The 27,238-nt window shown below is 40.9% G+C and overlaps 1 protein-coding gene across 9 annotated transcripts in view; it reads right to left on the bottom strand.

Annotated features, from left to right (window-relative positions):
- Positions 1-6,734: 6,734 nt before the first annotated feature.
- ZMYND11 (zinc finger MYND-type containing 11) overlaps positions 6,735-27,238 on the bottom strand; it is a 98,083-nt gene continuing 77,579 nt past the window's right edge. For 6 of the 9 annotated variants that reach the window (XM_063303398.1, XM_063303395.1, XM_063303402.1 and 3 more), the window contains 11 exons: positions 20,923-21,000; positions 19,428-19,520; positions 18,546-18,633; positions 17,312-17,367; positions 16,134-16,211; positions 14,807-14,925; positions 13,294-13,501; positions 12,026-12,133; positions 10,803-11,075; positions 9,152-9,337; positions 6,735-7,741 (listed from right to left, as the gene is read on the bottom strand). In XM_063303398.1, the coding sequence (XP_063159468.1) occupies positions 7,619-7,741; positions 9,152-9,337; positions 10,803-11,075; positions 12,026-12,133; positions 13,294-13,501; positions 14,807-14,925; positions 16,134-16,211; positions 17,312-17,367; positions 18,546-18,633; positions 19,428-19,520; positions 20,923-21,000 (1,410 nt within the window). In that variant the 3' untranslated portion in view covers positions 6,735-7,618. The remainder of the gene's footprint in view (positions 7,742-9,151; positions 9,338-10,802; positions 11,076-12,025; positions 12,134-13,293; positions 13,502-14,806; positions 14,926-16,133; positions 16,212-17,311; positions 17,368-18,545; positions 18,634-19,427; positions 19,521-20,922; positions 21,001-27,238) is intronic. The other 3 variants (XM_063303399.1, XM_063303401.1, XM_063303404.1) reach the window with 1 other exon arrangement.

Genomic DNA, 27,238 nt, shown 5'->3' with positions numbered 1-27,238 from the left:
ATGCAGGCAAAGTTCTGCCTGGATCCTGAGAGTAAAACATCTCGTTAATTTCCATAATCATCTGGTGTGTGAGCTCTGTTCACCTACTGTAGGCATATGCCCTAAAACAGCCACCATAGCCACCCAGTAGCCTTCCAGATGTGGTGGCCTTCAGTTTGCATGTGGACCACACAAGACCATGTCTGGAAGGCTAGCCAGTTGGCCAAGGTGGCTGTTTTAGCTTACACTGACCCAAAGAGCATGCTCACACGAAGCATTTCATGTGAGCATGTTCTTTGGTTCAGTGTAATGTTCATGAAGTGTTTCAGCTTAATTGGATATGTATTTTGAAGTTAATTACAGTAGTTTTAGGTTACCAGGTAGCACTACCAGGATTATGGAAGCTGCAAGAACAAGGTTAGGGTAGGCTACCCATGACAATCACTGCAATTTCTTTGGCTACCTATTTCAAAGCGTGAGCAATAGCTGATGTTACTGACAAAGCTGGGACTAACTTTATAGTAATTTTTTTTCCCCCCAGAACTGGCCCCTTTATGAAAGGCTTGGTTCCTATACAGGTACCAGGAAGCTCTGAGTGCCTCCCCAGTCACAGTCTGGAGGGAAAGATGGTCCACACAGTTCTGGTACACAAGAATATATTTTTGCTGCTTACCAATGCAAAACATGGGAAACTCTTTACTCAGCTGGCGCAAGTTATGTGGCCACTGGTTGCCAATCGCTTTGGTTGGTATGTGGCTAACTCTGCTTCAAGGTCCTGATCTGAGCATCTCCACCGGAGCGAGTTATGTTTGACGGTCGCCCTGAAGAAAACTCATTATTTGAAGCCAAGATCCATAGATGGTCAGCTTGTTGAACACCGGAGTGCCCTCTAGTGGTCAAAATCATCAATTATATTGGCTGGCCACACCTGGAAAATTAAACAGGTACAATTTTGTGCAGCTGGAATTGATAGTTTCCTGGCTGCTGGGTTGTGGGGCAGGAGGACCACACAGGGAATGCTAAGCATGTTAGGGCTATTGTAGCAAGGGCAGGGGTAGAATTCTTTGATTTTTTTTTAAAGCATGTTAAACTAATCACACCTCATATGCTGCTTTCCTTTGAAATGAACATAAAACGTGGTGGCAGGCAAATTTAGGCAGGTCATGGGGGGGTGGGAATGGAAGGAGATGCTTTTTCTTTTGCCTTAGAGAAGGGAACATCGTGGTTTCTCCCTCCCATCCCCGCTGCTCAGAAGCAGGCAGTATTTTCCAGATGCATGATGGGAAACTCAGTTTGCAGCTCCCAAGATTATGATACTGCTCCTTTCAAAGTACCCTCGCCAAGGTAGCTGATCACTCAGAGGGGAAGGTGGTCCAGAAGGAATTAGCAGAACCCTGTAACTTGGAACATCTTCATTAATCATCCAACAAGCCTTTCAAAATACCTTGGGGTGGGGTGAGTGGTGAAGTAGGAAGTAAGAAAAAGAAATCCATGGACAAAAGGGTGTGGTTTTCTGGCAGGCTTACAATCTGTTACTTTCTCTTCCACAGGCTAGATCTGCTGACCAAAGTAGTAAGCAATTGTTTGCTGTAAATGATGTCCAAGGATGAGAAAAAACATCCATTAGATTTCCCCCCCCTCTTCTCCTACAGTGGAGTCTTATGCAACTTGACCATAAAGTCACCCTTGAAACATGGCACAATGAATTTGACTTTATTTCAAAAGATGGGATGATGATGATGGTGATGATGGTGATAGTGATGTTCCTTTACTTGACCTCCAGAGTCAGTTGTCCCCGCGGTCTCCAAAGGGGTAACGTACCTGCTATCGGTGCCCTTAATTCAGTTCAAGAGCATCTCCTTCTTGCCCTCTCAGATGAACACTTCCTTTATTAAACAAAACTTGCCCATATACATTATGTACCTTAATGTTTCTTTTATCCCACTGATCTTGGAGGTAAAAATGAATGAACTAAGGGGAGATAAACATGCATTTTATAGCAAAGGCAGAGATTCTAGCAGAGGGTCTCTTCTGTATCCAGGTGTTTGTGCAGAAACCAGTGGGCACAATTATAGAACTGCGCCTTCCATCTATGGAATTGGTAACTATTTTTAGAGCATGTCTGTGGGACGTAATATTCCAATTCAAATATTTGTACTGTTTTAATTTAAGGAATATCCTTAATTACAACAGTTCCTAATTTGTGTACGTGCACGTATATCAGCAAGACAGCAAGTAGAAACTGCTTTATATTAGACCAGCCAACCTGCAAGCAATTTTAAATGTTCAGCGATGACTTCTTTACTTCTTCAGACACTACAGGCACATATGGATAACATGTGGAGGCTGTTTCACGTGCAATGGCTTATGGAAGCAAGATTGGCCCTTTCACTTCTTGCTTCCCTACTAAAGGAATTGAATGTTCACCCTTGTGATGATACCCTTGGATGACATCTGGCCCACTGCAAGCTTAGGTGGACCCTCCTACATAGGATAAGGTTGGTATTACACATTCTATGTATAGTAAAATGGCACAAACATTTGAAGTCGATTAGCCTATGGTCTACTTCAAGTAGAAGCAGTATTGGAGACTTCTAGAGAACAAGTATTTATCTCCAATTGTCCACCTTTCCTATGAATGTTCCAGTGGAGAAAAGTATGTAAAACATGTCAGTTTCTAGATTAAAAGTAAATAAAACAAACAAACAAAAAAATCAGTGCCCAGGCCCTATGAAACATTGAGGTCTATGAAGCCAACAGAAGACTGAGTATCCATTGAAGTAATAACAGGAGAATGGGCTGTCTGAGCTCATGAATTAGTAGGATCCTGCAGGGAGAACAGAAGCTGAAGGAATGCCTTATGGTATACGTATGCATAACAGAGCTGTGCATACTTCAAAAATGATTCAGAAGCCACCTTTACAGCAACTCCTTAAAAGGGCTGCATTTTTTCCGGGTTTCTGAATGAGACTGGAAGAAGACATGACTGTTTTAATGAGCTGCATTAAAAGATGCTGCAGCTGTAATGAGTTGACTCATTCAAGTTTCATGTAGAAAACTGAAAAACGTAAGACCAGTAAAGATGCTGCATTCGTTGTTGCACTTTCTGAAACACCTCTTCAAAATCACATTTGAAGCATGCACAGCTGTAACATACATGTTCAGACACACTGAATTCATACAGTGGGGTTTCACTCTAGTAGCCCCACCAAACTTGTTATATGGCAAGCAAGTCCAGAAACGATATTTAATCCCAAAAGAAGAGAGATGTTTGTGAAATAAGCTACATTTAAGAAGCCAGACACCATGATACAGCCTTTCAGAAGTAAGTGTAATATAGAAATACATCTTGCCAACACTTAAATGTGAACAAGATTTTCTCTTGTACAGGTAATCCTTGGTTAATAATGGTAATTGGGACTGGAATTTCCACTAAGCGATGTGGTTGTAAAGTGCGACATCAAGTGACCACATTGCTTAGCGACGGCAATCCCTGAAGTCCCCATTGCTGTTGTTAAGTGAGGATCGTGGGTCATTAAGCAAGGACCTCCTCGCAACTTCCTGTTGGCTTCCAAAAATCAAAGTCAGCGGGGAAGCCAGCAGGAAGCTGCAAGGCCCAGATAGCTTGCAAGCAGGCCAGCAGGCAGGGAAGTAGCTGCTGCTGGTTGGGAATGAGGGTTGTACAGGTGGCTGGGGAGGCAGGTGCAGGTGTGGCTGGGCTTGGGGTGGTTGCTGCCTAGTGGGGAGTGTGCATGGGTGGCTGGGGAGGGGAGGTGCGAGTGGCTGCTGCTGGGTGGAGGATGGGTGCACAAGGGTGTGTGGATGGCTGGTGAGGTGGGAGACTTGCCCAAGCAACTGCCAGCTTCCCCATTGGCTTTGCTTGTGGGAAGCCAGCAGGGAAGGTCACAAATGGTGATCACGTGACTGAGGGGCGCTGCAACCATCATGCACAAGCTGGTTGCCAAGTGCCCAGGTCACGTGACTGCGAGGGTGCCAAGACGCCCTTACTGACACAACTGGAAAGCGAAAGTGAGATCTCACATATGAATTCCTTCAACACAGCCCAATTTGGAACCATCTGTATGTATCTGTTGTCTGCATCATTTATTTACTGACAGTATGTTGGAAAGAGACCATCTCCTAAGCACTTGGAAAGAAGGAAAGCCCAAATTTGGAGATTCTGTATCCAGTAAAGGAACCAATAAAACCCCAAGTGCTGCTATGAGGAGGAGAAACACAGCTTATTCTGGACTCAGACTGGAAAGAACCAAGTAGTGACCTAGATGTGAAGTTCCTGGTGTGATCCGGGGCTACTCTCTACCCTTCCAACCAACTTATGTTTGTTACGATGATACAAGGTGCATATATGGTCCACTTCGATAAACAAAAAGGTGAAGTATTTGAATGAGAAAAAGTGAAGTAATGTCCTTAGGTAGCCTGTATCAAGGAGACATCGAAGAAAGAAGAAATATGGCTCTGCCTGTGATGACCTGTTCCCTGTTGGCCAAATGGCCTGAATATATATAGGAGAAGCAGCTAAAATGAAGGCCTCCCATGTCTTTGTTTGTTGCAGCCTGGTTGGCAGAAAACATTTCAAGTGGAACTTCTATCTGATCTCAGCGTCACTTTTTAAAGCGTGGTGGTGGTTTTTCTTTCCTGACTCTTGTATTTATTATCTCAGACAGGATTCCAGGAAGGTTAGCAGCTGAGAGCAACCAACTTATGCCACCTTATACCAGCCAAGCTAACCTGTGAGAATTGCCGTTGTCACATGATCGCCCATTGGCCAGACGTTTTACTTTCCCAGAGTAAAGCAGCCAGCAAAAATATTAGAAAACTCTTTGATGACAATGTGTGTAATCCGTGTTAGCCTAGGACAGGTCAAAAGTAACATATACGAAAGAAAACAAAACAACTGTAAGGCGTTGTTGCCTTTTCAAATACATTTATTAACCAATGTTAACACATTTAATGACTCTATATATTGCTAGTCAGAGCAGCTTACAAAATGCCAGAATGCATCATAGAACTGGACAGCCACAATGAGTAAATTACAATGTGCATAGTGGCTAAGCTCAACACTTTAATATAGATTTATGATTTGCAGGAAAAAAAGATGTTTAAAATCAGGATTCCTAAACAATGATATTTCCCCCTAAAATTTATACAAAACCAGGCCACAATTTTTTTTCTTGTTCTTTTGATGATTAAAAAAAAAAACCCAGAGTTTTCACACTGTAATAACTTGAAAATGTGCAACCGTGTCAACAGAGACAAAAGAAAAAAAGCCAAAAAAACAAATTTTACTTTCATGCAGCTATTCAGTTAAATATTACATATTCTGGAATGATTTTACACCCCCAAAAAATAGTTTTCACAAAAACTTGATTTTATAGGGTTGGACCGAAGGTTTTTTGGGCAGGGTGGTAGAGAGGGACAACAGTAAAATAATCAAAGGGTGTTCCTTTGTTGCACTTGCTCTAGGGTGAAGGCCTCCTATATATAGTCACAACAGAATTACTCAGTTCTTAAAAAGTGTTAAGTCACTAGATAAAGTTAGTACTTGCACCGAGCTAACCTCCATTTGGGGGCACAGGGGCTCCAATGTTTGCATGGAGTGATACTCTGCCACAGCAGGCTCATCCGTGTCAGAGAATGGTGAAGGGGCTCTGTCCACCAGAACGAATGGGACAACTTGCACATCCAAGAGCCTGGCATGCACCTTGGCAAATATAAAGGTATCTGTGGGTGCTGCTCTCAGCTTACTAACTGTATCTCATTTAAATTCAGGCTATGTGGCCTGAATTTTCAAAGTTCGCCATGGAAACTGGAACTCCATTCCAATTGCCTTTGTGTGTTGATGATCTAGACCCGTGTTTCTCAGCCTCAGCAACTTGTGGACTTCAACTCCCAAAATTCCCCAGCCAGTTGGAGTCCACACATCTTAAAGTTGCTGAGGTTGAGAAATACTGGTCTACACTACAGCAACAGATCATAGAAAGCTTAATATGATTTTAATCTTCTGATTGACCCTAGCAAATTTCAGAGAAATTTCTTTTTAAAATCCTTTTCTCCCAGCTCTCTCATTCTTATTATTTCATTGTATTGTCACTTTCAATAAATATCCAAGGTCTACATAAATATTTACAAATTACTTTGTTTGAACTTGGAAAAAGAATGTTAAATGGGCATTAGTTGAATCTTAAGACCATCTTTTTAAAAGAACCCTAAAATGGCGAGAAGCATTAAAAGATACGCTGGTTAAATAAAGTTTACACCTTGTATAAAAAAAATTGTCTCTGAACATGGATGCAATTTATATATATACCTATACATAAAATAAACAAAAGGAAGGGAGGAAAGGAGGGAGGGAGGAAATCAATTTTCAACTATCGATCCATTCCTATTGGTAGCACTTCTTTATCCAGACATTCCGCAAAAGACAGACTTTTTACAAATCACAGCATCTTTAATACAGGAAAATTAACATGCATTATTCTTCATTCTAGCATAAAAATGTCAATAACCAAATATTACAGACATAACTGCTTTTGTGAAACTTAAGTGCTTCCCCATCCCTCAACCTTAATTTCCTGTTGAGTGCATAAAATAGATTAATGGTCAACTAGCATTTCATAAGGTGAAAATTGTGGGGAAGGGGCTGTAAGGTAAAAGGGACGGGGCAAATATTAAGCCTTTACTTCTTATGCCTCAACCTTAGAGCTCCAAATATGATGAAATGTAAAGTCGAGCTGTTCTTTTTTTTCAGTTTTTTGGCTTTCTTTTTACAAGTATTCATATTAAGAAGGATGAAATGTGCAAAAATTTAAAATTTAAATATTACTCTTTTTTCCCCCTAAGATCTGGCTCGGCAAAAGCCTACCCCAGTCCCTGGTGATTTTTAAACAATAAGATCAAAGCTAATATTTTCATTATAAAAGCTATATATTGAAGAAAAATAATAATGGAACCAACACAATTGGGAAAAGAACATTAAGAAATGGCAGGACTAGCACCTGCTGTGTCAACCCTGTTCCCAAAATTCAATTGTATACCCACTGGTACAAGCCAACAGATAACACCTTGAAGCAGTAAATTAAGCTGAACAAAACCAGCTCAAATGATTAACATGGGTTACATCCAGGTAGTATGTTTTTTTTTTCCTAAACGTTTCTAAATTTCTTACATTCAGGTCTCTTTAAAATGTTCCTGTCACCTCTCTTTGTCTCTTGGAGTCCTAAAAACTTTTCTTTTCTTTTTTTTAACTTGCTGAAAATGCAACAAATTTCCTCAGTTAAAATTTATCAAAAAGTAACGTGCTCCAGCTGAGGTTCAAATTGCCTGACTGACAAAAAGAAAGGGGAAGCGGGCGCTACGAGGAGATGACAATCTGAAGCAGAGCATGTTAAAACACGGGACTGAAATTTAACTGTGCAAAAAGTTATTTACGAAAAGGTGTTTTCAAGGCTGGTGCAAAAATAATAATAATAATAATAATATTTAATAAGAATGGGGAGTGAATTCACATTAATTCTGACCCCTTGGAAATCAACATTAAAAACCAGAGAAGCTCCCCAGCACCTGCTGCATCGGAGGAGAGCACTGAATCGGGGCAACGGCTTGGCGGGGCGAGGGGATTTCATCTTTTCCGACGGCAGGTGCGTTTGTGCTCCGCGTGCCAGTGCTCCTGCTGGCACTTGATCGAGCAGTAGGAAGTGTTCCAACAGCAGTGATACATGGCCTCCTCTTCACAGTTGTAGCACTGAGGGGGGAGAGGGGAAAAGTAATCGCGGATCTTGGATTAAAGGCAGAACCTCCCTTCCTCCTCCACCCTAAATTCTCCTTGATGCCTCCTCAGTTCTTTGTGGGATGGTTTCCTGCCAACTGCTGTAAATCCAAAACAACCACATTCCGCTTGGTGGCACAGGACTTGCACAGCACATTAATGCAGTCTTTCTCAACCCTGGCAACTTTCAGATGTGTGAAAATCCACACGCCTTAAAGGGGCCAAGGTGGAGAAACACTGTACTGATGCATTAATCCCCAATGACACATGTTAATTCACTGTGGGGATCAGCCAGCCAACACCCAACCATGATTTCAAGTGGTTGTTTAGGGACCTAAAATCGAAAATTGTTTATGTGCCACACCACCTTAGTGGTTTAGGCCAACGTTGCCCAACTTGGCAATGTCCAGATATGTGGACTTCTACATCAGCCCCACAATGCCCAGCCATGGCCATGTTAGCCAGTAGCACTTAACCGTGGGGCACAATTTTACTCAGTTAAGGCAAATGCCAAGGGAAAAGAGGCGCAGAGAATTGTAAAATGGTTGTTGTTAGCAGATTGCTAGGAAAGCCTTTGGCCCAGGAGGGATCAGAAAAGTCACACACCAGGCATTTCTATAAAAATATTTTTTTTTACAGAAAGCAAACATATTTACAGGCTCTCAGTGAGAGCTGCTTAACTCTCTACATGCCTACACAGAAGGGAAACTGAAACTAAAACAAGTCCAGGCAAGTTCTTCCCCACCAGGTGCAAAAATTAACATCTGAAAAGAGGACAATTAAATTCAACCTCTTCACCCAGCCAAAATGATTAGTTACCATAGTAACCTTAATCTGTAGTAGAAAACATATTGACAGTTGTGCACAGGGAGTCAAAAAAGTCAAGATCGAAAGCCCATTGCATGTGATCCGGGGGCTGGGCTTTGTTCCTGTGGTCACGGACACTCAGGCTGTGCACGAGGCAAGCAGAAGGTTCACTAGGACCGAAGGGAAAGCGAATGCAAAGCCAGCGTGGTTGAGCAACCCAGGCTCAGATCTCCAGTCAGCCATGAAGCTTTCTGGAAGACCTTCCGCCATCCCTCCCTTTCAGCCTAACCCACCTCACAGGATGGCTGTTGTAGGGAAAGACCGGAGATGGCTACAGGCACCCCCTGATGCTCATGGAACAGAGGCAAGGCGTATATAAACCCATCAGAGAAATCAACAAAAGGAAAGCTAAGAGTACAGAGACAGCAGGAATATGGAAGTAAACTCCTTTCATCTCCCCAAAGGATTTATGGAAGCTGGCTCTTTATCCCAAAACACTCACACTATGAAACATCCCCGGTTCCGATGGGAACGCGAAAGACACGGCGTGGAGAACAGTCCACCAGAAGTGCTGCTTACCCATTGCTTCTTCTTGGTCTGAGATATCAGTTGTTTGTGCTGGCTGGCTAGCTTCTTGACTTCTTCTAAAAACTCCTCCTTGCATTTCTCCTTCACCTGCTTCGTCTTCCGGTCACACTCGGTCTGCATGTTTGCGACTGCTTTGTTCACAGCCTGCCTCTTTTCCTCCTCCATTTCCGTACGCAGCTGGAATTTTAAGGAGCAGGTGAGTGGATGACTAGGCGCAGTGCTTCCAACTCTTTCTTCCTCCATTACCTGCACCCAGTTGCTCTTAACACACACAGTCCCGCGATTCACATGGGGCCCATATCCACGCAGGTGGAAAGAGAACCACTGGCACTCACCTTGAAATACTCCAGGGCCGCCATCTGACAGAGGAGGAATCCCTGGGGACACTGGGGTAACGCCACCATGTGGCTTGGCTAAAGATCAGTGGCATTCAGGCATCTGCAGCAGAAAAATGCTGAACTTCCCTGGACTGCATTGCTGCATTGGAGAAAATGTGCATATCGTCTGCATGTCAGAAATGCAGGTGATCTGCACTAATGCAGGGGGATGTACAACGTGGCTTCAGCATCTGCAATGCAGCAGGTCAGTGCTGCCACTGAACGCTTTGCTTCAGTTTAAAAAAGGCACTTTCTGCTGCAGGTCACAGGAGGTGTAATCTTAGAAAATCTTGTAACCTTAACTCTGACCCTTCCTGGAACAAGAAAGAGTCAGTCTTGCATATCAGCCAAGCAATTAGTCCTTGTTTAATCAATCCTTGGTTTGTTTTCTTTATTCCTGCTGCCAGCATCCAGAAGAAGTCCACAAAATGCAGTGGCATTGGCAGTTATGGGCATTCCTCGATAGGCCCACGTAACACCACCACTCCTCTAGGCTTCTGGGCATAATTCAAATTGCTGATAATCACTTATAAACCCTTCATGGCACAGGAATGGGCTATTTAAAGGACCACTTTCTCCCAATGGTATCTGCTGTGTTCCACATGCTCCAACCAAGTGAGCATGCTCTGGGGCCCCTGCCTGAAACAATGTCACCTTAGGAGGTGTGTCTTTTCTGTGGCAGCACCTGCCCTCTGCAATAATACCTCCACCAGCATACAGCTGGCCCCAATCCTGCAGGGCTTTAGAAAGGCAGTTATAATACCGTATGGTTTTCTCCTTGGCCATTTAAGTCCGGATGACTGGAGCTCCTGTCTGAAAGTGCAATAAATCTGAGTTTCTGGCTGCCAATTAATTTACATCTGTTTTTAGTTGGTAGTTTTTATTATTATTATTTTGTTTTTGTTTACTGGTCTTTTATAGCCTGCCCAGTGTTGCACTGTTCAAGTTGGGTAGCTATATAAATGCTTTAAATAAAATACATACAAAGCCACAGTTTGGTTTGCATTTAGTATGGTGTCTGAACCTACCAACTACAACTTCATCACTAACTACAAGTCACCGTTAAAATTGGCCAAGATCAAGATCAATTTCAGAAGAGATTAACAGCCAGGGGACTATCACCCTTCTACAGAAGAGTGGCCACTCTCCAGAACAGAATGAAAGAAGGTATGTATGTATATAGGTATGTATATACATTTCAGTAACAATGGATAATTAGAATTAATGCCTGTTCTCAAGCTGCAGTCAAACTCATAGTCAGTTACCTTCTCAATAGCTTCCCTCACAACCCGCTCTGTTTCCCTCTTGTGATCAGCCTTGATTCTATCCTTGAAGTCACTGAAGATTTTGGTATATTTTTCATGGCACATGTTTTGACACACGCCGTCGTTATTCGTCTGGGTGCTCCGGTGCAGCATTTTAGGGGAAGAGGCACTTAATTTCTTGGTCTGGGTTGAGACTGAAATTTTTTCAATAGGTTGAGGCATTGTGGGAATTTCCTGACTTGAACTTACTGCTTCCGTTTCAGGCTCTGGCTCCTAACAGAACAAAGAAGGTGTCACCTCAGTGGCCAATGAAAAGGACTACAACCATTTAGATCAGAGAGATAAAGACTGAAATGTGTGTATTGAAATGTAATCAACATAATTATAAAAATTAGATAAAAGCCTATCCCTGTGGTGTCCTTTAAAGACAAAGACGTAATGTTATATAGTACAATTATGTCATAATCATGCCAAGGACTCCACCATTATTTCATACAAAGGGAAAAACATCATATGCATTATAAAATGTCATTACTTATGAATAAGACTTCTGTTTCCAAATTACTGAGCTTTGCATATCTCCATTAACAAGCATTATAACCTTGCAGAATAGGAATCTAGAGATCTCTGAAGATACTCAAGAGTTCAGTGGGTCATCAGCATACATGGAGGCGTAACTTCTATACACTAGTATCACTATCGAAGTATAGTGATACTTAGTGTGTGTGTATATATAAATAACACACATAGTGTGTGTGTGTGTGTGTGCATGCCTATATTCATAATACACACGTCTATCAATTTTTTTCCTTCTTTTTGCCAACTTGTCAAAACAAGGATTCTAACTCTGAATAAGATGTAAACACAGCTACACAGGTTAAAACTGGCAAAGCTAAATTACAGTTAGGCAGAAGTCATGAACCTGCATGAAATCTTATAGTCTCACTCCATCTCCATTAAGGATGGATAAGTTAGAATCAATCCCAAATGAATACTTTATCCACTCAGAACTGTATTCAGAATTATAAGAAAGATCCAATTTGGAGAATGTGGCTAGTATACGAGGCAAATTTGAACAATACTTCTAAATGAAGAAAATAAAAACAGATTAAAATATCCTCTTTTAAGAAATGATCATCACTTTTCTGAGTCATAAACACAAAGAAAATGAATTTGTAAATAGTCAGAAGGAAAAGATGCTTGAATAATGTTTTCTCCCTCACCCACAAGTGCATGTATTTAATTGCCATGCTGTTCCTTACTTCCTTTTTGGGTTCCACACCTTGATTGCGTCTTGCTTTCTTTGCTCGTGGCTCCGGAGTAACCTTTAGCTGGGAAAATGGACGAAGAAACAATAACGATTAATAAAAAAGAAAATGCTCCTTTAGAATTGTCAATAAGGAACCAGTCTTTCATTTCTTGTTACAAAAAGTGTTGACTGACATTTTAAAATTCAATTTATAAAATAAATGTTTATCATTATCAATTATTTTTTTGGCCACGAACCAAACTGCAAAATTGGGTAAAATCCCAAGAGCACACCACTGCCCAAATTAATATACAAGCCCCATGTAACTAGATGTCAAGATTTCTCACCCACTAAGTTGTCAGGCCCGTATGTTTTTAGAGGACATGAAAAAGTCCATTACCAAGAGAGCCTGGAATTTTTTACCTAAGAGAACAGAACAGAGGCACTCTCCAACTTGTTTTTGTAACGAAGTTGGAACAAAGTAGGCAGAGAAACAAAACCCAGCAAAGTCGCTATTCATCCATCTAAAACAATAAGAAGGCAAACAAATTCTAAACTCCACAACTGTTTTGGGATTTGAATCCAATGCGACTTACTCTACAAAGCTATGCATTTAAAATAAGCGGTTTTAAGCAAACAGTGAGAGAGAAAAGTGGTTTCCATAACAGCTATTAGATTCAAAACAGTTATACAAACTTCAGGTACAAACAACCGTGCCAATGCCAGAACTTCTCTAAAGCGGGTGGACTTGTTATTACTGCAAGTCTTTAGATCATACAGTGATTACAAGCAGGGTAAGGACAGAATGCGCAGAGCATTCTGTCCGTTACTTTTACTGCCCTTAAATCTACGGGCTGGCCCATATGAACCAATCTTGAACAAAGTTAAGGACTGAAGAAGTGGGACAATGATTGCTTGTGCTCTCCTTCTGTAATGCCTGCCTCAAACTGGGCTATTTTTTTGTTCAAGCTTCCCAAATTCCTTGAGAATCAAGCTTCCACAAACAGAATACGTTGTACAAAAATGACCAAATCCCTGCCAACTTTGTAGGGACTGTCCTAATCTTTTACAATTAAAACGGATGGAGTTTCAGAGGACCAGAATCTGATGCACAGGGTTTGCAGCATGACTGAAATAATGGGTATTCAGACCTTTTGTAAGAAGAAAGCAGATTAAAGTAACAGCCTAGCTTTATCGATCAGCTGCAACGGAGCTTTATGTTGCCATAACACAACTACTCACTTGCTCATTACTGGTAGAAGAAATGCTTGATTCTGCTTCTTCCTCTCCTTTATCCTCATTTTTTGATTTCCAGAATCTGCCATCCCGAAGGAAACGTTGATGCAGCTCTAGCTCATCGCACGCTTTTTTCCAGCCCATGCTGCGCTTTACGTGCAGCCGGTGTATATTAACAGTGATATCCTGAATATTTTCTGAAGGAATCCAGGCCCTCCACAATGAAAATGAAAAGTTACACTTAAGCACATGTTATGCATCCTTTGAAGGTGGCTGCTAATTCAGTTTTCAAATCATCCTTTTCTATGCCAAGCATTCATTCAACTTCAAGTGTGCACACTTACCTAAATGATGAAAAGAGTCTTCTCCATTGGGCCTTGATGGTGCGGTCAGAGCTGCCATATTGATTTTTTTAAGCAACCCCCCCCCCGAATATTCCTGACATATTCACAATTTTAACTTTAATTCTATTTCAATTTTCATTCTCTCCTACCCATTTTCTTGCAACAAGCATTTTTGTGTGCAATTCCAGCTTCTCAATACAGGTAGTCCTCGAGTTACGACCATTTGTTCAGTGGCTGTTTGAAGTTATAACAGTGCTAAATAAAGGGATTCATGACTGGTCGTTGAAGTTCTGGCCGAGCACTTGGCAACTAGCTTGCACTTATGACTGGTTGCAGTGTCCCATGGTCACATGATTGTCATTTGCGACCTTCCCTGCTGGTTTCCCACAAGGAAAGGCAATGGGGAAGCCGGCAAGGAAAGTAGCAAGTCACTCAGGTAAGTCTCCCCCACCCACAGCCTTTCTTCGCTTGCATGCACCACGCCCTCCTCCCCCCTGCACTCGCACGCACCCCCACCCTCTTTCCTCAGCCTCCCTGTGTTTGCACACACGCATGCACCCCATGCCCTCCTCCCCTGGCCTCCCTATGCTTGCACACTTCCCATATGCTCTTTCCCCGGCCTTCCTGAGCAAATGCTGCACTGCAGCACCCTCCCCCCCAACCCGTGTCTGACCTGAGTTGGGCCTCCCAGGGTCCTCCCCCACCCCCGTGGCACCCCCACACTCTTTACCTGGGACTCCCTCTGCTTTCCACTTAACGACCCATGCATCTAAGCGATGGCAATTTTGGTCCCAGTTAAGTTGTAACTCAAGGACTATCTGTGTCTATGTGCTCTAGACCTAGAAGTACATCAAAATTATTCAGGTTACTGTACAGAAAAATCTGTCAGTGAAACACTGTCTTATTTTTGAAATCTGAATATTAAAGACTATTCCTATAGCAACTACTGTTTATTTGTCAGATTTCTTTCCTCCAGCTGCAGCTCAACAACACTGCCACCTCCAATTTCATCTCACAACAGCAATCCGGGGTGGTTGGTTGGGCTGGGAATGAGTGACTGGCCCAAAGTTCAAGTGAATCTGAACCTGCGTCTCCTTGGGCTGAATCCACACTATCAAACACGCCACTGTGCTGGCTCTCTCGGTGGACAGGAGGCACTGCAAGTGTGAAAATACCTTTGGTGGTGGTGGCCAAAAAAGCGAACGTCAACTTGATTGTCCTCTTTTTGCATGACTTTCGCAGGCCAGAACCCAAAGCCTTTCATTTTGGCCCAAACCAGTTCATGATTTGGTATCTAGGAATAAAAGAAACATGGTTCAGTTACAGAATTATTATTTCTGACTTGGGGGTCTAAAGTATGTTAGTGTGACATTATGAAAATAAAACTTACCCACAACAGAGTTTAACTAAGTCTTGATTACAGAGATCATCACTTCTAAACACTCTGATCTCCAGAACACCAGTGTCAGCACCGTATTTTAGCGTACTGTACTCACACAATATAACAAACCATTGCTGTGCTGCCAGAGTTTCTAAGCATTGTTCACTTACAACAAAGAAACTCGGTTTTATCAAGTTTTCAAGTAAATAACTGTTCTTTTTATCAGCAAAAAAATGGCACGGTGTTCTTTCATGCATGGGAAATGTCCGATGTTTATTGAGGAAGCTGTGCAGGTGGGCCGCAACTGACAGGCAAGAGTCAAAAGATGTGTTTTAAACAAGTATTTCTGAATGCTCAGTTGGTGTTTATTCCACAATGTGGTAATCATGACTTCCAAAATGGGAGATTCTGGCCCTCTTTGCACAACATACAAAACCTAATCAGTGAAGCTGGTTTGCTCACTACAGGTGGTCCTGGCAGTGTTCAAGCATACTAACTGGGTCATAAATTACATTTTGGGAATACAGTACAGAGTGTCCATCTACCTTCTCTAAGAAATGCCTGCTACCCGTGAGCCCTTAGGCCAGGAAAATACTGGCAAGGCTTTATTACAGCACCGGCCCTTTCCCCAGCATGGTAACCAACAGCAGACGTGAACTGGCCACTGCAGTCAAGGGAATGTAGGGCGCGTGATCTCTTTTGCCAGGCCGTGGCAGCGAACTCTGCACTGAGATCTTGCTTTTATAAGCCAATTCTGCACTAGCAATTTTTCTGGGAGGGTCAGGAGGGCAAAACAGGACCAGTGACTCAGGTTTGCTATTCCCATGATGTGGCTGATTGGGTGAAATGAGTGTGTGTGTGAGACTGGTTTATTTGGGGTTAGGGGGTGACACCCTCAGAGTTAGCTGACTGGGTCAACTGGTCTTATCTTTGTATGGGCATGAAAAGGGTCCCATGACTGTGGGGTGGGCGCAGGGCCAACATTTACAATTTTGTCTGATAGCTACATTTATATCCTCAACGAATCTCGTTCTTTAAGACAGCTGGGGTAACTCCCATCACCGTTTCTTGTGGCAGCAGATTCCGTTTTAACTTTCAGCTGTGTGAAAAGGTAAGCTTACGCAAGGATAGCAGAACCAATTGTCAGGACGCGCGTTTGATAGATAAAAGCAGTTCTTGCAAAGCTGAAGTTCATCCAGCTGGGGGGAAAAAAAGAAAAAGAAACACACGGTCACCTTCAATAATGTATCCTGAAACACTGAAAACTGTTATTTTAGCAGAAGTAAAATCGTAAGATGCTTTTTCCCCCCTCTCCCCCCCTGAAAATTGCATTCATTTGTTTCATTAAAAAAAAAAACCCACAAAAAAGGGGAAAAGGGAAGAAAAAAATAGACCCTTCCATATCATATTACGTTACATTATATATATCTATATCTATATATATGCCAAATTTTAAAGTAAATCATTAAATGTTGACTAAACAAAGTAACAACCACTGGCATTTCCACTGTGTCAACATGGTACCAGTTCATCAATGGAAAGTGAGCACATATCCATAATTTAGAGTGCCAAGCCAAGAATAATTATATTTTCCAAAAACTGAATTAATAATTTTCTGTGCTGTCACTCATACATAATACACCCACTATTCTTTGAAGGTAAGATGCTGAAGTAAGATACTCAAGTGACCTCTAATCTTTCCAGAAGCATATTAGTAGCACAAACTGAGCAAAAAGTTGGTGGGAACCCTTATTTATTCCAAGGATGAAACCAAACTCTTCAATACAGACGATACAGAAACACACACACATACTGGTGCATTTAAATTATTCTGGCACCTTTTATCTTTGAAAATCTCTGGAGTATTAATCTACCACCATTGTTTAGATGCTTTAGTTTTCCATTAAAATAAAAATGTGGATTTGGTTTTGAAAGAAAAATGTCCTAAAAGGAGGTACCAATACAGCAAGCATATGTAACCTCCCAAGTCTTCTTCTCTTATTTTCATTTATGTGCTACTGTTCACAAGTGGGATAAAAATGTAGCTAAAAACCAGTTACTTGGTTTTTAAAACCTACCTCTGCTGACTCACGATAAGGATTTGGAATTATATGGGCAGTCCAAGTTTCCGAACAGCATCTTACTTTGAGTTATCAAAAATGAAGCACGCGTTGCGTATGTTTTTCCTGATTTCCAGAACAACTTTCAAAACAAATGAAACCACAGGTATATGGAAACTGATAAGACAATTGTCCAGAAGCCACTGGGCCAGCCATTAGCATGACTGGGTATTTCTTACCTCATGGCAGGTATCTTTGTAAAGCATCCTGGCTATATCAGCTTGTTCACTGTCCACTGCAAAAAGAACATACCCACAACCACCTAAGTCTTTGTAAAGGATTCACACAACAATATCTACAAGAGATGTCATTGTAATTCAAAAGACTGAAAAAGCATCAAGAGATTCGAGAGAGGGCAGGATACAGTTATAATGTTTATTTAGTGCATTCTTCTGCATTGAATTGTTGGGATGGTAGCTTCCTAAACTTGCAACTCTCCAAACACCACCAGCCTGGAGATACTTGGCAGTCTCAGCTGATATTTACTCAAATAACACAGGCTCGGTAAGGATTTGCAAAAAAAAAAAAAAAAAGGTAGCAAAAACAACTGGCAATTGAATTCTGGAGAGACTGGCCCCATCAGGTTGTACAACCTGGGTGGGTATCCTTCAGACTGATTTAAGCCTCTAACGGGCTAGGCAGCTCAGAGACTGTACATCCCAAGCCACCTTTTTGCAAATCTTTTTAGGATCTCCTTGGGTATTTCATAGCTCTAAAGAAAACTAAACATTTCTGAAAGGTTAACCAAAAAGAAAAATATAAGAAAAGATATGCAGGCTTAGATCAAAGACCTTCAGGTAGTCCTTGCATAGCGACCACAATTGGGACCAGCAACTCCATTGCTACGCACCAGCCACTAAACAAAACATCACATGACTATGACAAGCTTATGACCTCACTTTGTTAAGTGAAACTTGATGTGATCGTGACTTACAATTTTACTTCTGCCTTCTCTATTCACTCTGGTTGTTGTAAGCCAGTTGTGAAGCACACAAACAGTAATTACATGACCATGGGACACTGTGACAGTTATAAATGTGAGGATTGATTGCAAGCTGCTTTTTTTAATATCACTGTAACTTCGAATGGTTGTTAAACAAGGCAGTTGGTAAGCGAGGACTACCTGTTTTCCACAATTTGTTCCTATATCATTTCTTGAGATGCTTTTGGGGACGCCCATGACAATTGCATTCTCCTGTTCAAGTAACCAGCTTCTGACGGTGGAAATAATATAGAACCATCATGATAGCTTAATCTCCATGACTTTGTCTAATTCACCTTTGAGGGAGATGTAAAACTGAACATAATGGGAGGTTTTCACTTGCTCTATATTTTCTATAACCAACTCTACCCTCAGGTAAGATGTCGGTTGCTTAAAGATCTTATTTTTAAGTCCAAGCAGTCCCTACATACCTCCATAAAAAATCACGGTGTTGTGGAGAAGCAGCTGAGCATCTGCTTTGAATTCCTCATAACTTCTATATTTTCCTTCATTTACTTTCTATATAGATTGAAACAGAGTTATAAGAACGCTCATTAGAGTTGCCCATCAATCAGTGTAAGTACATGCATACAAGTATATTTATAATACAATTTCTACAGATATAATCTATGAGAGCTCACAGTTGTGAAATTGTGCAACGAGAAGCTTTAGTTTGCTTCTGGTCCCATCTTCCATCCCAAGCACTTCCACATAGAGAACAGCCAGTAGCACTTCTGGTTAGATCTTTGCCCAATTAACTCATACAAACTGCTTCTAGGTGTAACTAAATGGTTCAGGGGTTCCAGATGTGGAGCACTGGGCCTCCAAAAGTGTAATGACTGCAACACTCTATCACCATTAAATCCAATTCATACGTAAAATCAGTAGAAATCTCTTTAATGGAAGAAACGTACAGAATGGCAAAAAAGTTGTGAATGAAAGTTCCCGCACTTTCCCTAATTTAAACAGCCCAACGAGTGCATGATTCCCCCTCCCTCGCTCTGGTATGCAACCCCCCTTTCCTCAGTTCGTGCCAGTCTCTTGACTCCCTGCAGGTATCTGCAACGGCTCAGCCAATTGACCTTGGGTATGACAGATAGTCCAAACATGATGTATTCTCAGTCCTGAATGTTCCCCCTCCCACTCTACCGACTCGCAAGTCTTGACATGTGTTGACTTCATTCATTCATTCATTGAGTCCAATCAGATGTTCTGGGAACATTTGATCGGGGAGCATGACAAAAAGTGAGATTAGTCTGAAAACTAACAATATTCCTCTACTGTATGTAATCCAGAACTGTATAGGAACATACCTCTTGTATAGTTGGAACATCAACGGCTGTGTGTACTAGCCGACGATACATTGGATGTTTGTTGTCCTTGCCTTTTTTGTTTAGATCAATAGCCTAAAAAATCACCAGAAAACACTGGTTTAGAAAGCTGCCGTGCTGACAAGAGAGAAAGGTAGCTTTAACATAGCCTTTAAAGTAATTCATAAGCATTCAGATTAAACTCCAATTTACAAATTAAAATTAAAGTTTTTAAAAAGTTCTAATCCAAAAAGGTCATCTCCTGCTGACATGTAGGGCGCTTAAACATCTTAACATTTCAAAGGTGTAATCAAGAGACAAAACCCCTAAACGTTTTTCTTTGCATTAATATTATAGAAACTATACCTCTTCCCAAAAATGTCTGGTAAGTTTTCAAACAATCAATTATTATGTAAAGTCTGATAGACTGAATCAGCATCTAATGATTAAAATATCTGTTATTTTTTTCTCCCCAATATTCCCAAGCAAGAGTTCTGATGACTGAAAATACTAACTTTTTATGTAATGTATAGGGCTAGTATAGAAACTGGACAAAACAGTGTATGGAAGACTAATACTGTATCAAAACAGATCTGACAAATTGAGATTTAACCATATTGCTAAGACGTAAGAGTTTAGTTGTCTTTTTCAAATATTCCTTTAAGCCACTGAATTCCAAAATCATGAGGCTGCCTCCACAAGGGATCCTGTGCAGATCCTCTATTTATTCCATCATCACAAATTCTGTATGTGTGTCTAAATAGAAACTGAAGTAGTAGAAAATTAAATGGAAGATGATCTCTGGACCCCATAAAAAAAATTCCATGGAAGAGTGGTGGAGGATGCACAATAAAAGCCTTGCCTGGAAACATCTGATTTAAAACCAAGTCTGAAAAATATTTGAAACAGATTTTCTTTTTAAGTTCAGTTTCTAAAAAATTGCCAGAGTATGTTTCTGCATGATTCTGACAGGATTAGAAAGGATGGGAGATGCTGAAACAGAAAAGACATGAACATCCAGGTTCACATGTAAATCTCTTGCGCAAGACCACATAAGTTAAGTTGAGATCATTTGATACAGATGGTGTTTAACGTGTCCCCAGCTGTCAGCAAGAAAATTCTCTTCTGATTGGCTGAAAGTCATTCAGGCATGTCCAAATGTAAGCACCTGCTGGACAGAATTAGGCACATCTGCTCAGAGCCTACTCTAAACAGGACCGTCAGACCACAACTGGAAGGTTTCGGCTTATCTTCACAGGTAAGGGACAGCACTCCCAACAAGTACTTTTCATGTTTTGTTTTTTCCCACTCCCCTGTTTCCTGGGGAGTAAGCAGAATCTATGGAGTGAAGAAGGGGGACAGGAGGAAAAAAAAAATACTGAAAGGGGAAATCGGAAAGCAGAAAGTAATTCTTGTTTCCTTTCCTGGGTCGAGAAAACACAAAAAAACAGCTGCTTAGAATCCTACAAACAACTGCATAATACGTTACAACACTCACTCGTTCCTTCATCCGGGACACAATGAAGCGCAAGTATGTGCTCATCTCCTGCTTACTGGTGTTCTTCTTCTTAATGCTCTGGGGGAGGAGGGGGAAGGAATCGACAGCTTTATTTTAGAACTCCGACTTTCAGGAAACGTGACATTTTACAGTGCAAAGTTGTTAAAACACACAAATAAGCCCAATAATAAGCCCAAGCAAGAAGCCTCTTCTTGCAGCCTGTGAAGGACTAACAGTCAAAGCACAAGGATCAGAGCATATTCTGGCTGGAGTGATGCTGCTGGAGATGGCTTGCTCTTCCTCAAGCATCAACAAAGCTCAGAATTTACTAGGTGGGAACTTCACTGAATGGACACATCCACAGGACTCCCACCTGCGCACAAGTGCATGGGATTGGTATGCTAATCTGCAATTGATAAAATGATTTTTCTTGCCATTGTAATACTTTCAGGAAGTACACTGTTTTTTCTAATTCATATCTGTACACTCTAGAGCAGCATTGCTCAACCTCGGTGGTTTGAAGATGTGTGGACTTCAACTTCCAGAATTCCCAGCTGGCTCTCTTGCCCTTCTACATTGATTTGGGCAACCACTGTGGCATCTGGTTGGCAGTTTAGGAACAGTATTGGGTATCTGTGTGTCCAGGATGGGGTGGGGGTGATCTAGGGAAGGAGTGAGCGGGAAAGCAGCCATTAAGAGGCACATTAACATCTACTGAAAAGGATTGGGTCTTGCCAAAGAACAGTGAATTTTACGTTCCTTATTTCTCCAGTAGCTTGCTTGCACATATATATTTATATATATTTATACATATACATATACATATATTTCCCAGATAGGTTGAGCTGAGCGATAGCGGGATATACCCAATGAATTTCTGTGGCTGAGTGGAGAGTTGAATCGAAGTCCTACTTAATTGCTCTATTATATCCCACAGAAGATACATGGAAAATTGGGAGTGGAGTGGGGTAAGGGAAGTAGTCTCACCACTAAGCAGCAATCCATTATGGTTTTCAGAGAAGGGGTCATCAGGCCAATAAATCAGACATGTGGCACAGGAAAGAAAATAACTGTATATATTTTTTTACTGGAGAAAAGTGTTTACGGCTCTTCATGATACTGGTTCACCAATATCCTTACTTTAAAAACTCAAATCTACACACTGTATCTAGGCACATGAGTGTACGTGTGTATGACTATAAAGCAGCAGCTAAAGCTGGCTAGGTACCATAACCTTAGTGCCCTACAGCGAGGGGGGAAGGAGGAATCCCTTGCTTGGCCAAGAAAAACCCAGTTAAGAATGGCTTGAAGATTACACAGCCATGGAGAGAATGGATAAAGCTGCATGCATAGCTTTTCTTTCTGTGCCAGATCAGTTAAAATGACCTATTTAGTTAACAATCAGCAAGTCACAATACCTCTGGCTTTCCTAATCACTATTAAAGCGGGCGTCTCTGTGTGCAAACCGCAGGGAAGACTAGCAACCCTTCTTCCTAAAGAGTTCCACTGAAGCCAGCGTAACAAGGGAAGAAAGTACTGGATCCAAAGTAGGAATGGATTGGAAATAATACGTTACTGCTATTAAATTAATACATCCACAACAGGGAACAGGAAATTGCCTGTTCAATATACATTTAAAACCTTTAAGAACACAACTAATCTCCTAAATTTGAATCATCTCACATTTTTTTTCAATAGTCACATTTAGATGAATTTAAAGCTATGGGTAAGTGGATTTCTATAGTTCTGTACTTAATTGTATTTTTTTTGTTCCATTATCTATTGAATTCTGCTCCATCCAGGGAAAAAATGGTGCTGGTGCAAAAAAAAAAAAAAAAGTTTTATACTTTCCTTCTGCAGGAAGGTACCAATAATGCACCACAAAATAAAGAATATGCAGTATAGTTATTACTACTACTACTATTGTTTTCCTGGAAAAATAACACTTATTCATTCAGTAGATGAATAAAAACAAGCAATATTGCAAGATTATTTCAATTTCAATCTGCACTTGATTGCATAATACTTCTTTTGTAGCTTCATTAATACTGCTGTATTGTCAACCGCCCAGAGTCTCTTCGTGCGAGATGGGCGGTGATGAAATTTGAAATATAAATAAATAAATAAATAAATAAAACATTTGGAACTTAGAAAAACTACTGTGTTTTCCTAGTAGACAAAAGTTTTAGCTATTACATTTTAATGCTTTCATTTGGAAGAACATCACCATCACCATTTTTTTCTGAGATTGCCAACTTCAAAATATGGAACCAGAAGACCGGTGAGTTCCAACTTCATCAATGATACAACTTTAACTGTAATTCCAATATGGCATAAATTTGACAGAACCTCCTAGTATGGAGAATGACAGTGGCACTATCAAACCTATTAAGGTTTACAAAAGTATGTGATGCAAGCAATTGTATGAAGTGATTCCATTTGATTTTAGCCTTTGTCTCTTATCAAGGAAGGGCCAAGCGTAGCTAGAAAAAAATGCACTACTCCCATTTACCCTATCGGAATTCTTCCTGATGGTTCTGCTTGCTTTGTTTTTATGTTTTTATGTAATGGGATGGCGTTCAGGACGCATGAGAAATTCAGCATATAGTCCCTGGCAATAAAAACCCAAAGCCACCCAGAAATACGCAAGTGGAATGATGGCCAAAGAAACAGTCATGTTTGGAATTAAGACTCTGTGAATAGGGGGCACAACTTTTCCCACTGCTTGGGGGAAAAAACATATTATAAAGCTTATGGCAAACTGCCCTGGAATGAAGAGCACCACAGAAGGCATTCCGATACAGTTCTGCAACGGTGCTTATGCTGTATGCTTATTTTTTTAAGCCTGAACATGTAGCCTTTTTCCGTACGTAATTTAAATTATTAAAATGTTGAATGAATTCCTCAGCTTTGGCTGTGCTTGAATAAAAACTACTCACGGACTTTAATGATCTGACATAATACCTTAAATACATCATGGAAGGAGAAATTCAAACACCAAACAACACAATCTGTCCCTGGTTTAGTAGTCCCAACAATCTTCCGAAGAACAACATTCAGACAGCTCTTGTCCTGCCAGGACTGTAAAGCCCCACTACTGCTCCAATTACAATTCTGACTTAAAGCCGAAAACAGCAGATGGTATCTGTCCTGGGCCATATTTTAATTGAATTTCAATGCAAAGCATCCCTGAAATCAACCCCACATTTTGCCAACGAATACAGTATTTTGCGGTATGAGGAATCCTTCAAAATGATCCTCAATCCCACTGCTATTTACTTAATACTCCTAGATTTGTTGATTCACATGAATGACTTAAATGTCATTAAGTCAGAAAAGGTGCTAAGAGAATGATTTTTTGCCACCACAGATTAACATGGCTCTCCTCTTCCAATTACTAAATTTAGGGACATTTCAGGGGCTATCCGGGATAGATGCAGATTTCTTATCTTTGTGAACTGAGAATCTTCAGTCGAAAGTTGATGCAAGCTCTACTCTTGTTTTGGTGATTGCTTTAGTTAATTCTTTTTAGGCATTTGTTTATTTACTGGTGATAATGCTGAATAGGCCTGATCGCCTTTTTTACAAGTTCATTAAGGTTCTTTATCTTTTTGGACTTAGAGGTTTGTCTCTCTTGCCAAGAGAAAATGACTACAAAGAGCCAACCATTCACTAGCCACGGCTATTAAAAAAAAGGTGTGGTCATAAGAGATGGGGAATCATAAGCCTACTCTCTGGCTAAAACCGAGAGGAAATCCCACAATTCATTTCTACCTACAAGGAATCCCATCACCCCAGTAGATTAAGCTTTTGCAAGTGTGAGTCTGGGAAGCTGAAAGAATACAAGAGTGGAGATCTAAAGGGTTAGTGACCTAATACACATTCAAGAAGGGCAGAAAACTTGCTGATTCGTTACCAACAGTCACATACCTATGCATCACAGCAAGTTTTACCACTCCCTCCTTAAGGCAGAGATAGGTCACCTGGATTCAAGAGGCACATGTATTGCCAAACCCATTTCTGAAAACCCAGAGTACGTTCTAAATCATGCTTCTGAAATCTAACAGCAAAATAGCAAATTCTCGTGATTTTCTTTAAACTGTTACACGTATATTCAAACTTGAGGAGTCTTATCACACCTATTTTCAGTATTCACCTCCATCACCAAAAATAACTAAGCAGAAAAGGGTTCTACCCGTTTTGCTGACATTACCACATCACTGCCATATTTCTCTTACAGCCCTTAAAGGCCAGAAACAAAATGGGATCCTCAGCACAAAAGCATTGGAAGGAATGCAGGCAGAGTACCCCAAATTCACTATTAGTCATCTTAAAATAAAAGGATCAGAAAACAAACAATAGGGAAGATCGCTCCTGGAGATCTAGTTGGTAGCCGATGGTCTGATCGTCTATGAAGCAGTTTCTTCTACTCCTTATGAACCACATCATGTGGGGAAGGTTAATGGTAATAGCTGCTTCCAACAACACTGATGTACTTATACAATCCATGTTCCCAAATACCACAGAGAGCAGCACAAGATAGGCACAGGATACCGGCACCAATATTCTGCTGCTAACGTAAGGATTTTGTCTTACACCTGAGAAGGATTTATGAGAAAGTGCATCGGCTGCAATCTCCAGAAGTACTGAATACGCTACACCTATCTTATGTGCATGTTTGAAAAGTGAAATAAGCAAAATAAGCTATCCCATTTCCCCCCACCGTGGTTTCAGCTTTTGCAGAAGAAAGCATTTTAATGTACTTTTTAAAAATATTCTCCATTTAACCGAAGAAAACCACTTTCACAGGGCAGGCTAGTCGATTTCAAAATGCATTTCAGCGTTTCAGGGGTGTTACAAAACCATCCCTCTACAGCAGAGCATATGCCCATGTGGGGATGGCTCCATGGAGTCCTTGGACCACATGCTTTTCTGTTGCTCTCTTTACAGGGAATCTCAGATGACATTCATCTACCCATTTTAAAGTAATACCCTGGCAGAGAGTATGCTTATTTGTTGCTTCTTCTATCCAACCAGGACTCTGACGCACCTTCACAGATTGCCCGATTCTGTGCCTCTATTTGTTCTATTTGCCCCACTTATGACTGAAGATTTAGTGCTAATCTTGGTGATCATCACTAATATTTGCATTCGTATCACTATTGTTGCTGTTGTTTTTATTATATTATTTTATTGTATTTTATGACCACTTTTTATTCCTATCTATAGATTTTAGGTGTATGTGCTTCTATCTATCTATCTATCTGCTTTACATATTTGATATATATATATTGTGTTTTCTGGCTTAAAGGCCATAATAAAAGATTCATTGATTGACTTCAGTGCTTCAAGTAACTAAACCTGCACTATTGCCAGACTTCATTACTACATAGAAGTTTGATTAAGACTGAATGTGGTCTTGAAAAATGCTCTGATTGCACTGTCATACCTATATGCTTCTGGATTATTACTGAATATTTATTTGTACACAGGTAGTGCTTGTTTAATGACCACTTGTTCAGCAACCATTCAAACTTGCGACACCATTGAACAAGTGGTAGTTACGACTAGTTCTTGAAGTTTTGGCCAGCGCAGCACCCCTGCAGTCACGTGATCATAATCTAGGAGCTCAGCAACCAGCCTAGATTTCTGACCATTGCAGCATCCTGTGGTCACGTGATCACGATTTGCGACCTTCCCTGGCTTCCCACAAGCAAAGGCAATGGGGAAGCCAGCAGGAAGTCAGAAGTCATGATCACGTAAGGGTCTCGCTTAACAACCCGCACAGTCCTTGCTCAACTATGGTAACCGGGGACTGCTGGAACTGCTGTTGCTGAGCGGCGCAGTCATGTGACGTCGCAGTTTACAACTGCATTGCTTAGTGATGGAAATTCCAGTCCCAATTACCATTGTTAACTGAGGACTACCTGTATTGTAAAAAATACAAATATCACCCTAAAATAAAATTATATATATATATATAGTACTTTAACACAGAAAGGAATTGAGAACAATGTCATAACTGACTTGCTGCTAAGCTCTGAACAAGCATGCAGCCTGGTATTTCATACCTGTGACCAATACAAGCTGCACTGACCTATTATATTTTTACTCTGAAGAAGAGCCATCTTCGAGGACCAGATCAGATGTAACAATGGCAAGCTTGGATCATGCTAAATTCATATAAAGTGGGATGATTTATTGCTAAGGGCTGAGAAAGGAGGACATTTCATTAATGCTTCCCTTGCTACCACTGCCCCAATCTATTTCTTCCTACTTTCCAGAACAGCTTGTTTGTGACTTGGGCATATGCGCT

The sequence above is a fragment of the Candoia aspera genome, chromosome 4, assembly GCF_035149785.1.
Source record: "Candoia aspera isolate rCanAsp1 chromosome 4, rCanAsp1.hap2, whole genome shotgun sequence".
Taxonomy (NCBI): Eukaryota; Metazoa; Chordata; class Lepidosauria; order Squamata; family Boidae; genus Candoia; species Candoia aspera.
The sequence above is the reverse complement of the archived record's forward strand: the minus strand, read 5'-3'. Positions and strand labels throughout refer to the sequence as shown.